Source organism: Cantharellus anzutake, assembly GCF_015039405.1.
Source record: "Cantharellus anzutake strain C23 chromosome Unknown EI90scaffold_49, whole genome shotgun sequence".
NCBI classification, from domain to species: Eukaryota; Fungi; Basidiomycota; class Agaricomycetes; order Cantharellales; family Hydnaceae; genus Cantharellus; species Cantharellus anzutake.
This window is the reverse complement of record NW_024066999.1, coordinates 486477-499935: the sequence shown is the minus strand read 5'-3', so window position 1 is coordinate 499935 and position 13459 is coordinate 486477. Positions and strand designations below refer to the sequence as shown.

Below are 13459 nucleotides of genomic sequence, written 5' to 3'. Positions count from 1 at the left end.
AGTAAACTTCAGGTATGTCATCACCGCATGGGAGTCACTCATAGATATTTATTATATGATTATAGGAAGCACCTGGCCTTGTTCACTTCACCTTCGATGCATGGACCTCTGCAACTATGAGGGGTTTTCTTGGTACAACATGTCACTTCTTGGACACCAAATGGAATGTCCACTCTGAGCTAATGTCCTTCTGCGAGCTTGATGGACCTCACACAGGCGAAAATATCGCAAATAAATTGTTGGCAGAGATCACTAAAATGGTACCAACAATGAAGGCAAGTGTTCAACTAATTCTCTACTCATCCAAGTTTGATACTAATCATTCAACGTAATTACCTCATAGATTGGGTACATTACATCCAACAATGCATCAACAAATGATGCAGCAATGCACATCATGAGTGAGATTCTTAGTGAGGAACACAACACATGATGGGATGCAAGCCGTTACCGTGTTAGGTTCATCATGTTTGTCATGCTGAACTCTCAGCTTACGTAGTTAGTGCATCATCTAGATGCATGGCCCATATTGTCAACTTAGCACAACAAGCGTTTATTCGTGCTCTCACTGGCAATACTGATGGTTTTGTAGAAACTCTCGGTGGCAATACTGGTGATGACGATGAGATTGAGCTGGCCACAAGCGGACTTGAGATTCCTATGGATGGGGGCACTTTGATCGGGCCATTGTTGTCCCGCGTCCGGGCCCTAATTGTTCATCAGCAAAAGGTCCTCAGGGTTTCACTTCAAATGGTTTGAAAACAATTGAGTTCACTTCTGAACTGAATTGAAACGTGACACCTTTACTAAAATGCTTTGGGAAATTGGTCAATTCGGCCAGTTTCATTGTATTAGAAGCAACAGGATCATCAGAAGTGTCCAAAGTTGACTGCAACAATTTCCTGATGTTCGTGTGAGTATGATTCTACTGTGACAATATCCCATTCTGACATACAATTGCAACAGATCCGAAAGTTGCCTGGCGCAAAACTTTATTTGAGAGAATGTTGTGCCAAGGTACCCATTAAGCCACTGGAACTCGTGATGTATGGGAACACACACTGGGGGTCATGGTTGATCCTTTTGAACCGATTTATTGAATTGCGGCCAGTGCGACGTTACCTTAAGTTATCGAGTTATTCTCTCATAACCTCGCTTTTCTGATGATAGGCTATCATGCATTTCATTGAACATGCTGACCGCAAAGACTCCGTACCAAAGGCAAAGGGTCATACACCTAAATACAGTGCATGGGTGTTCAGCGATAATGATTGGAATATGATGGAAATAATCAGAGATGCGCTCAAGGTATGCTCCCACCACTTTCTCTGCTAAACACACATAGCAACTCTTGTGTATAGGTTGCAGGTCATGCCCAACAATCATTCTCCAGGACTTCGAAGGCTTCAAGTGCTCCATACTCACTCTCAGTCTATGAGGGGCTGATTACAACTTGGGAGGGGATGCGAAAAAACCCAAAATATACCTACATCTATGATGCACTCGATGCTGGCATTGCTATTATGGGGAAATATTACGATGAAACGGACATGTCACCTCTTGCCGTTCTCAGCACAGGTATGAAACATCTTGCATAAATCAAAACATCTACTTATTGCCTACACTCTATCTAGTTCTTGATCCGATGACAAAAGATTCCTATATCAACCATTATTTTGCACCGCAATACAAACGGACTGCAATGCAAAGTGTCCGGAATGTTGTATGTTACTCCGAACATTCAGAGCTTCGCTGTCAGGGATCGGCCCCTGACCCCGCTGTCAGGGCACCCAACCACACCCCAGAACCACCTTCCCAGACCTCCTGTCAGAGTACACCCACTTCCGGCCACTTCCAGCCTACTTACCATCATGATCTGATTCCATGATCTATGATCACCCAGATTCCATGATCCATGATCCCTGTACAGCCTTATGATCTGATCCCACTCCAAGATCCATGTTCCATGATCCATGATCCAACACAGCCAGACAAACCTGGATCATTGATTGTTGGTATGTACAGTGCCTCGTAGATTAGCTGTGTGTGTAGGCTACAGTATATTACACCCTGAGTAGCGAGCAGGAAGACCAGCTTTCTTCTCTCATTTCCCCTCGCTGCTCAGGTATGTTGTACATAGTAACATAGTGGCTGGAATACGACTCATTTCCCCTCGCTGCTCAGCTGGAGCCTGTGTCACCTAGCACACCTCGCGGTTCTCCTATTGAGACCGACCCAGACCTTCCTAGTCTTACCTCCACTTCCACTGGATCTCTTAACCTTAGCTCCGAGCAGCTCAGTATCCTGACACCTCCCCATCCCTACATACCTCTCACAACTTCAGCCCGCATGTGAGCCCGCGGGAAAAATCACGTGGGTTAAGGCGAGCAACTCGCCTTAACCCATGTGACACCTTTTCCGAGTCGCGGGAACATGCTCGGCTTCTACCCGGAGTCACGTTATGAACTGTACAGTACACTTCCTTTTTATAGTAGCCAAGCGGGGAATAGGGAAACTTACCCTTCTTCTCAACTCAATCCCCGCTTAGGCAAGTTGTAGTTACCCTCTGTAATACATGACAACTCAATCCCCACTTAGTCCCTTCAGTGAGTTTGAGGAGCTGAGGACAGGGTCTAGCGCCCAACCACCCGGAACACCACACACACCTAGGACTGAGGTCGGGCTGTCCCTGATCGAGGACCGAGCCCTGACAGCAGAAGAAGGGTTCAACCTACTTCTATCCCCCCCGATGTCGCTGGAAGATCAGATAGCGGAGCTGACCCGCCAGCTCCAAGATCTCCAGGCCCAACTGGCCACCCAGACCAGACCCACGGCCCCAGCCCCGGCCCCTACACCCGCTCCGGCTCATAAGCCACCCAAAGTAGCCACCCCTACCCCCTTCTCTGGGTCACAAGATGACCTAGACCGCTTCAAGGCAGAATGTGGACTCTACATGAGCATGCGCCATGCCGAGTTCCCGGACGAACACAGCCAAGTCCTGTTTGTCCTGTCATACATGAAAGGAGGGACTGCCGGACCATGGGCCACCCAACGCATCAACACCCTCCTTGCCCCAGGAGCCCCAGCCATTTCCTTTGATGACTTTGCGGCGGAACTCGATTCTATGTTTGCAGACCCAAACCGACAAGCCACAGCCCGTCAAAAGCTTGCCTCACTCCGACAAGGGAATGAGTCAGTAGACAAACTGATCCAGCAGTTTGAGCTGCACGGCCCAGTGTCACGAATGGGAGATGCCAAGCTCAAGCCTGCCCCCCCAGGACCGAGCAGAGGCGCACTGGACCCTGCTATAACTGCAATCGGCTAGGGCACATAGCCCGAGACTGCCTGAGGCCGAGACCCTATCAGGCCCGGGCCACATTACAAGGGGAGGCCCCTAGGGAGATGACCCGTCTGGCCCCGGAAGACCTCCGGGCGATTGCAGACCTGCTGAAGGACCGCCCCCTCACCCAGGAGCTGGACCGTGCAGAGGAGGAAGCGGGGGAGGAGAGACCTGCTGAGGATTTTCAGGAGGACGACCGGTGAGGGATGTGCCCCGGTCGTCCCCCAGCGTCACTGTACCTGCATGTAGATACCATGGCAATTCCAGGACTACAGTGCAACCTAAGTTACACCGAGTGATCGCTAAGAAAAAAAGAGCCACACCCACAAAACCCCGCAGAGAGAACCCACAATGCGCCTCGGCTGAGGTTGCTGTTCCCCCACCCACGATCTACGTACTATCCAAACGCCCTCCTCGCTCCCTCAACCTTCTGGTGAAGCTGACTGCAACCACCTCTCTCGCCTCAGTGACCACCTCCGCCCTCCTAGACTCAGGGGCCACAGGGATGTTTGTCAGTCGTGAATTCGTCCGGAAGCATGGCCTGGAGACCACCCCCCTACCCCAACCAATCCCGGTCCACAATGTGGATGGCACCCCAAATGAGAATGGATCCATCACGGAGGAGGTGGACGCACTCCTTACGTTTGGTCAACACACGGAGCGAGCTCGCTTTGCAGTGACCAACTTGGGGCGCCAGTCAGTCATTATTGGTCACTCGTGGTTGACACACCACAACCCGGAAGTGGACTGGGCCCGACAAAAGGTCATCATGTCCCGCTGCCCACCTGCCTGCCAAAGGCTCAGGGTGGCGCCAATAGCTCCGAAGGAGCCTGACCTCACAGTAGAACCCGGGGATGGACTATATGCAGCCGTGATTCCCCCAGGATGGGGACACGACCTGAGGGCGACCACCACCCCATCGCAGCGGATGGCCCAAAGAGCGCAGGACCCCACCCCAGGGGAAAAGCCTCTCGAGGAGATGGTGCCTGAGTGCTACCGAGACTTCAGAGACGTCTTCTCGAAAGAGGCCTTTGATCAACTACCACTCCGGAAACCTTGGGACCACGCCATTGACCTCACCCCGAGGCTAAGCTGCCACGAGGAAAGACCTTCCCACTGTCCCCTGCAGAACAAGGGGAGCTCGATGACTTCCTCAGGGAGAACTTGGCAAATGGGCGGATCCGCCCATCCAAATCCCCCATGGGGGCCCCAGTGTTCTTCGTGAAGAAGAAGGATGGCTCCCTAAGGCTGGTCCAGGACTATCGAAAGCTGAATGAGATCACTGTCAAGAACTCCTACCCCCTCCCCCTAGTTTCCGACATCCTCACCCGCCTCCGGGATGCCAAGTGGTTCTCAGCCCTCGACCTCCGGTGGGGGTTCAACAACGTCCGCATCAAGGAGGGAGATGAGTGGAAGGCGGCCTTTGCAACCAACCGAGGGTTGTTTGAGCCAATGGTGATGTTCTTCGGACTGTGCAACTCCCCGGCCACCTTCCAGACCATGATGAATGACATCCTCAGGGATTTCATAGACCGAGGGGTGGTCATCTGCTACATGGACGACATCCTGGTGTTCACACCCACCCTGGAGGAGCACCGGAAGGTCGTCCGGGAGGTCCTATCCACACTGAGGGGCCGGAAACTGTTCCTCAAACCGGAGAAATGCAAGTTTGAGCAGCGGAAGATCAACTACCTGGGCCTTGTCATCTCGGAGAACCACGTTGCCATGGACCCAGTGAAGGTTCAGGGAGTGACTGACTGGCCAGCACCCACGAAGGTCAAAGAGGTCCAGTCTTTCCTGGGGTTCGCCAACTTCTACCGCCACTTCATCCAGGACTTCTCCAAGAAGGCCCGGCCCCTTCACACACTCACCCGGAAGTCGAAGCAGTGGACCTGGGGGAGAAAGGAACAGGAAGCATTTGACGGGCTGAAGGAGGCTGTCACCTCAGCACCGGTCCTCACCTTCCCATCGGACTCAGGTCAGTTCCGACTGGAGTGTGATGCCTCCAACTTCGCAACAGGGGCGGTACTCTCCCAGCTCCAGACAGATGGGGAATTCCACCCAGTGGCGTTCATGTCAAAGGGCTTCTCAGATGCAGAGAGGAACTACAAAATCTATGACAAGGAGATGCTTGCCATAGTCCGAGCCCTGGAAGAGTGGCGCCATTTCCTTGAAGGCACCCCTGAGAGGTTCGACATATACACCGACCACAGAAACCTCTCCTACTTCCGCTCAGCCCAGAGGCTAAACCGGCGCCAGGCACGGTGGTCCCTCTACCTCTCCCGCTTCCACTTCCTGCTAGTCCATAAACCAGGGAAACTCATGGGGAAGCCCGATGCCCTCTCACGTCGGCCGGACCACCCGAAAGGGAAGGACGACAACATGGACATGACCCTCCTACACCCGGGCTGGTTTGAAGTCAGAGCTATGGAGGGGGTCACAGTGGAGGGAGAAGAGGCAGACATCCTGGACAGGATACGCAGGGGGAAGGAGCATGACGAGGGAGTGGTAAAGGCAATGAGAGAGCTGGAAAGGGGGACCCTACACTCGGATGAATGGGAGAAGGAAGGGGAACTGATCCTCCACCGGGGCCGGGTGTATGTCCCAAAAGACCCACAGCTCCGCCATGACCTGGTACAACTCCACCATGACTCGGTGGCAACAGGCCACCCTGGGCGGTGGAAGACTGTGGAGCTCGTCTCCCGAAACTACTGGTGGCCCCGGATGGCACAGTATGTTGCACAGTACGTCTCGGGGTGCGACACCTGCAACAGAGTGAAGACATTCCCATCTCAGAAAGTCGGGAAGCTCATCCCGAACAAGGTCCCCACCCGCAGGTGGCAGGTGATTTCAGTAGACACCATTGGAGAACTCCCAGACTCCAAGGGGTACAACGCAATCCTGGTAGTGGTAGACCGACTTTCAAAGCGCATTCACGCAATCCCCACAGTCACTACGGTAGACTCAGCAGGCGTGGCCCGGCTCTTCCTCGAACACGTCTGGAGGCATCACGGCCTCCCAGAGGAAGTGCTCAGCGACCGAGGCAGCGCATTTGTCTCCCGCTTCTCCAGGGAGCTAGCAGACCTCTTAGGGATCAAGCTCACCCCTTCAACAGCCTACCACCCACAGACTGATGGCCAGACGGAGCGTGTCAACCAGGAAATAGAAACCTACCTCCGGGTGTTCGTCAACCACAGGCAAGATGACTGGGCTGACTGGCTGCCGCTTGCCGAGTTCGCCTATAACAACCGCATCCACTCTTCCACCCACCACACCCCCTTCGAGCTTGACTCCGGGCAACACCCATGCATGGGGACCGAACCGACCCGCATGTCTGAAGTCGAAGGGGCTAATGACTTTGCCTCTCGGATGATGAAGATGCAAGAGGAGGCAAAGGCAGCACTAGAGCATGCAGCAGAAGAGATGGCATGGTACTATGACAGGAACCGGAAGGCAGCACCAGTCTACCAAGTTGGGGACAAAGTCTGGCTCAACACTCAAAACTACACGACAGACCGACCAACCAAGAAGCTTGACCACAGATGGATCGGCCCCTTCCAGATCGTCAAGGTGGTATCCCCAGCAGCAGTAAAGCTACAGCTTACGGCCCATCAAAGAGGAATTCACCCGGTAGTCTCGGTCTCAAACACCCGCCCCTACGCCCCAGACAGAATCTCCGAACGCCATGCAGACCCGCTCCCTGGCCCAGACATCGTGAACGGAGAAGAGGAGTATGAAGTGGAGAAAATCCTGGATTCCAGGTACCGGTATGGACGGCTCTGGTACTTCGTCAAATTCTCTGGCTGGCCAAACTCAGAAAATGAATGGCTCCCCAGAGAGAACCTGGAGAACTCCCCAGACCTCCTGAAAGAATTCCACCAGGCCCACCCGGAAGCCCCCAGACCAAGGAGGAAGGAAACCCCCCAACCACGGACCACAGCCACTTCGAGGCGAAGTGGCATAGAGGGGGGGTGATGTCAGGGATCGGCCCCTGACCCCGCTGTCAGGGCACCCAACCACACCCCAGAACCACCTTCCCAGACCTCCCCATCCCTACATACCTCTCACAACTTCAGCCCGCATGTGAGCCCGCGGGAAAAATCACGTGGGTTAAGGCGAGCAACTTGCCTTAACCCATGTGACACCTTTTCTGAGTCACGGGAACATGCTCGGCTTCTACCCGGAGTCACGTTATGAACTGTACAGTACACTTCCTTTTTATAGTAGCCAAGCAGGGAATAGGGAAACTTACCCTTCTTCTCAACTCAATCCCCGCTTAGGCAAGTTGTAGTTACCCTCTGTAATACATGACAACTCAATCCCCGCTTAGTCCCTTCAGTGAGTTTGAGGAGCTGAGGACAGGGTCTAGGGCCCAACCACCCGGAACACCGCACACACCTAGGACTGAGGTCGGGCTGTCACTGATGACTACAAGTTTATTGAATATCATTCTACCTACATGACTCGGTCCACTGCCTCAAATGGAACCAGGACAATTGGAGGCGACGTTGTATCTATATGTCATGGCCGTGCATTCCAGCCCGTTCCCTGCCCGTCCTGATGCTGCCCAAGCCCGTTATCGCTATGCGAGCGTGAGCCCCGACCTCAGCCCTATCCTCCCTGAGGACTCCCTGCTCACTCCCCTGCTTGCCCCTAGGCTCCCCTACACTTGGCCGACTCCCCCACTGCTGCACCAACCTCCCCACCCTGAGTCCGCCTCCGGCACCATGCCCAGTGTGACTCCCCTACCCCGCCCACTTGGCCCCTACAGGGCCGCTATCATCCCCATGCCCGACTCCAGCCCAACTCCGAGTCCAGCACCGCTACGATACCATCACCACTATCGCGGCCCTACGCTCTTTCCTTTATTTATCTGTTATTGTTTGTTTTGACCCTCGGTCATTGCCAGCCACTGTGCGGCCAACCCCGCTCCTTATTCTTGTTTGCTTCCGGACCCTTCGGCCTCCGGCCCGGGTCCGCTTCCATTCATTTCTTCCTCCTATATATATCCTGTATGATACTTTATTGTACCTTAGCTCTAATATCGATGTGACCACGACCCCTAAGTCCTGACCCCAACAAGGCAACCCCAGTGAGTCCGAAATGAGGGCCAAGAGACAGCTAGGGGGCACAGCACTCCCTTTAGAGTTGCTGAGGCCAAATGCCCTACCCTCGGGCCTTGTCACGGCATCATGGCCATCGCAGCCTATAGCGGCCCGCTAACGGCGACCTTCGGTGCCGACCCCGGACCAGTGTCTAACACTATAGCAACCACTCCCTTGACTGATGAAATACCCTATGGTCTTTCTCGCTGTCTTGCAGCCAGTCAAGCTCGACGAGCTCAAGAAATCGTTAGCGATGATCCTGGTGCAGAGCTCACATGCTATCTTAGTGATCCGCTTGAATTACCTGGCACCGACATCCTCAACTTCTGGATGGTAAGTATTGTTAGTTCCAATGGTATTGTTTGCTGAACTAACCTATACTGATTCCCAGAAAGAAGGCTCCGCATATCCAGTCCTCAGGTCCATTGCCCAAGACATACTCTCGGTCCCCGCATCTTCTGTCCCATGTGAAAGGGCATTCTCTGCTGCAAAACACACTGACAGCGACACCCGGAGTCATCTCACCCCTCTGCATCTCGGTGCTATCCAGATCACCAAAGCCAACATACAACAGAATCACCTTAAGGAAGACAAGGAGAGGAAGGCTTCAGAGGAAGCGAAGGTTCAAGAGTGGCGGGAATTTGAGGCAAATCTTATCTTGGATTGTGTGGAGAGAGAAGGAATAGATCTTGAGTTTTGATGCTCAGTTGATAGTACCAGTTCCCACTATACATACTATCGTACACACTCTCTTCATAATAAGATTTCCGGGACGGTCTCAGGACCGAACTGAACGATCCCAGGACTGTAACTGCGGTTCGGTTTGGTTCGCCTACGGTTCGGTCCTGGTTTGACAGGACAGCGAAATTTGGGACGGTCCCGGTTCTGGTCCTCGAAAAATCACCCAAAGACTGAACCGAACCGGACCATGGCACCCCTAGCTGTGGGAAGCATTTATGACATATTTATTAAGATGTTAAAAACGTATTCAGAGCATTTCAGGGTATAAAAAGGCATTCAATTATATCAAAAATCACCTAATTTATCACAACGTTTAGACACCAAAATTCACGTTTGAACGTCAAATTTTGGCATGTTAAATGTCAAATCTCGTGCTTTTGATCGATTTCGCGATTTTCGGACATTTCTACTGTCATCCCGACGATCCTGCACCAAATCTGGGGTGTGCGAGACAAATCCGAGGCAAAGGCAATGTTAGAATTCTTGGTATTATGGTGTTCGCTATGACCAACTCACATTTGGGGATTGTCATATCCGTGCATACCCGACCCCGACCCGACTTCCGGACCTCCACCCTCTTCACCTCCGGAGTCATAACCTACCGCTGCCGTTCCAATACTCACCTTCGGTCCTGGCAACACACCTCCTTTTACCCCCCACGCCACCTCTACTCCTCCTTCCCTCTCCTCCCCTATCTCCATCCGCTCCGATACCCACCTCGGACCGAACACCGCCCCTCTCGCCACCCTCCTACTACTTCTCTACCCCTCCTACTCCACTCCCCCTTCACAACACCTCCACCCTCCCGTCATCCTCCTATGCTTCCCCCGTCCGCTCCAATACTCACCTTCGGACCTGACAACTCTCCTTTCCGCCACTCCCTCTTCCTTACCTTTCCCCTCTCTCCTCCCTCTGGTACTCCTCCACCACCCTTCCGCCAAGCTACAACCTTTCACCGCTGTCCCACACTTCGTACTCGGACACCGCTCGTACCTTGCTCTGAGCCTCCGTCATAGTCCCTACCTCGGACTTTGACTCCACCTCGGTCTTAGTCCATTGCATTGGTGACCTCATACTACGTAAACACCATTGCCAATATCCCTCAGACTTTCAACCCTGCCTCCGTAACCTCCGTAAGCTCCGCAACCTCCGAGCTTCGCAGATCGCCTTCGGCACTTTCGCCGCCTGTAATGTATTTCTCTCGTTTACCCCTCATCCCTATTTGGACTACTGCTTCCTTCCATTCTAGCCAGTTAGTCATCATCCCCACTTCTCCTCATCCTCCTGCCCCTCTGGGCCTTGCCCTCCCTACCTCCTTTCGGACGTATCACAGGTCCTGCCTTATGACCTTCGGTACCGTTCTGCTTCTTCTACCCTTTGTTCCCGTTCGGACGTCTTCATTCCGATTTGGTTCCCCTTTGTTTCCTTGTGCTTTTGCCCCCTCCATTATATATATCGGCGCTTGTACATACTCATTTTGGTTCAGTCCGAAATCGACATGAATTCCCCCCAAGAGACTTTCCCTCTGCTAGATCCGAAATTAGGGACCCCTAGGACAACCAGCAATGGCACAGCGCTCCACCTGAGTCGCTGAGGCCGAGGTCCTTCCACGCTAAGTCTCCGATTCCACTCCGGAGTCGTCCGAATCCGCCCATTCTAACAGTGATGTTGAGTTGTGTGGGGTTTAGATTTACACCTATTGCCTTTCTTGGTGGCATCTGTGCCAAAGTCAGTGTGCATTCATAGCGCCTGACTATAAAAGAACAATTTTTCAGAACCCAACCTTTCCTCAGTTCACGTACAATGGGACTGAGGTGTGTTGGTTATCTCTTGTTCATCTTTAAAAATGTGTATCTAATATTTGTACACCAGCGACAACATCGCTAGGTGATTAGTTCACAATATATTTCTAGTTCACGTACAACGGGACTGAGCGACAACATCGCTAGTCCGACATTTCGTCTTATAGGCAAAGTTTGCGGGAATCTATTATACTAAGATATCTTCACAGTACTGCTCAGCGCGTGGCTTGGTGGCTGTACTGAGGCCAACTGGCTTTGGTCTCGCGTGAGTGTGGGAGCCAGCCACACCCGTTGTCGAAGCAGAACGGCGAAAGCCGAGAAAAACAAAAACAAAAAAATTGACCGGAAGTATCCGGGACGTCGGCTCTCTCCCTGACGACTGACACCTCGTCCTGACTGCGAGCCCGATCTGGCTCATGCGGTCCCATGAGCACTTCCTGTGTTTGTGCAACTAAGAATCGGATCGGGCATTCTTCCCGAGTGTGGGACACGAAATCACTTCTTCGAGGCGCCCGCTGTGATCAGCTTCTGTGTGTTGCAACAGACCCCCGTGGTAGAATTAAAGGGGCTCCTTTGAATTCCTCATCCTCACGCTTCGCGCTCGAACGAATGGCTCGGACGCTGGCACCCCTACTTATATCACCTTGCGCATCGCTCTAGGGATACATGAGCCAAGGCACTACCACGCGTTAGTTCTTGACCTGTAGACTGATGAAAGGGGCAACGGGACAAATCTTCCGGATCTGACGATAAGCGCCGCTTCTGAAACTGGGTAGACAGAAACCAGAAAGGATGCCACACCGTTAGCAACAAGAGACGTCACAGCGTCGCGCTGATTACCCTCGACCTTAAACCTTAATGATACACATTAAAATTCAATTATAAGCGTACTATGTTGCAAACACAAAAACACAATTTCATAGGCGAAACTACGAATGGCGTCCTGCCTCAATGGCTCGTCTCCTTTCTTCTTCAGTCGAAAATCCGAACCCGCGCTTAGTTGTTAGCCAAAGGATAGTGTTGATAAGGCCTGATGCACCAAGGAGGGAGATTGCAAATATCGTCCATCCAGGCTTCACTGAGGGACATGGGCCGTGCGAACCAAACTGCACCAACCGGATAATGCTGATTGGCCCTACCTCAATGCAATAGGCTGCGGTTGAAGAACCAAAGGACCGCAGTCAGGGATCTGTGTACTCCATACTCAGTGGGGGAAATGCATTACCTAGAGAATACCAGAACATTCCCCATGCTTCCTTCGATGTCCATGTAGGAAGGACGATGTCGCTGTCGGTCACCACCTTGGACGGATTCCAACCGATGAGCGTGCCTATAAGCACGTAGCCATACCCAAAGACCGATGTCAATGCAGCAAGCCACATCAATGCATAGCAGGCGCCGATCTGTAGCCTGTCGTTCGTGGGACTGCTATGAGCTATCCAGCACCAAAGCCCGGTGTTCCCGTAAAAATGGGATATTACGCTAGCTGGCGGAACGATAAGGATGACCAAGATCATCACCATAGATATAATCAAACACCATGAAACCGTCCTTGGGTTCGAAACAATCCAGTCGACACGATGATAATACGCAACGACGAGTACGGCGACGGAGAATGCCGCAAGGGCCGTCCCCGCATCACCAAACTGCTCCAGTACTCCTAGAAAAAAAAAATTAAAAGCCAGTCAGTGACTCCTCGGATGCATGCCCCCCCACTTTCATGCGTACCTTGAGCGACACAATAATTCCCGCCTTTGTCTACTTTCCCTGAAACGGCCCATCGGAGTGAAAGAGCATACGATGTGCCCTGCACGATGTCCATTAGAATCCAGAAGGCAAAAAGTACGCTGAGTGGACGGAAGTGACGTTCCCATCCTTGCCGACCCCATTTGATCTATAACCAGAAAGTCAATGCGAGCTTGAGAACGCGTACGGAAGTGTTCATCCTTACCAATACGAATCCCAGGAGGAAAACTGCGCATGCTACTGAAACAGTTCCAATGAACGCGGCTATCTAGAACGGAAGAGATCAGTAAGGAAATCAGTTAAAAGAGGTCCAGCAGGCGCTAACGTACTCCTAGAGCTACACTCAGGGATCTATCGTTCGCGAAGTAGTATGGGGTATCCGGCGGAGCTCGCGGGTCACAGATCACATCGCGAGGAGTCTGCATGAAGCCTCCAGCTGGCTCTAGTGGGGTGGAAAGAGAATGGGTTTTGCCAGGCAAAGGGAGCTGGCTTTTAGCGGTGAAAAATAATACTAATCATTGCGGCTGGGCGGCTGTGCAATGGACCTTTGTGGCAGTTACAAGGCACACAACTCACCGGAATGTTACCCGTCTATTGAATCCTCATGCGATGACATCCAATAGCTATAGAGGCTGCTAACCCTGCCTGCTTGGAACTCACAGCCAGAATCGAGTGAACATACTTCAACACAGGTTGAACTGTGTTCTATAAATACGCCGCATTGG

General features: G+C 52.5%; 2 protein-coding genes across 2 annotated transcripts; one reads left to right on the top strand and one right to left on the bottom strand.

Moving 5' to 3' along the window:
• Nucleotides 1-1044: 1044 nt before the first annotated feature.
• EI90DRAFT_3018937 (uncharacterized protein) lies at nt 1045-2035 on the top strand (the record flags this gene model as incomplete). Its single annotated transcript, XM_039057278.1, has 5 exons — nt 1045-1110; nt 1171-1308; nt 1362-1578; nt 1635-1723; nt 1931-2035. The coding sequence occupies 5 exons, from the start codon at nt 1045-1047 to the stop codon at nt 2033-2035; spliced, it is 615 nt and encodes a 204-aa protein (XP_038912585.1).
• A 9799-nt stretch (nt 2036-11834) lies between these two features.
• EI90DRAFT_3072122 (uncharacterized protein) lies at nt 11835-13099 on the bottom strand. The gene is made up of 5 exons (XM_039061353.1): nt 13064-13099; nt 12940-13002; nt 12717-12882; nt 12214-12648; nt 11835-12141 (listed from the first exon to the last, which is right to left on the bottom strand). The coding sequence occupies exons 3-5, from the start codon at nt 12808-12810 to the stop codon at nt 11918-11920; spliced, it is 753 nt and encodes a 250-aa protein (XP_038912584.1). The 5' UTR covers nt 12811-12882; nt 12940-13002; nt 13064-13099; the 3' UTR covers nt 11835-11917.
• Between the last annotated feature and the right edge of the window lie 360 nt (nt 13100-13459).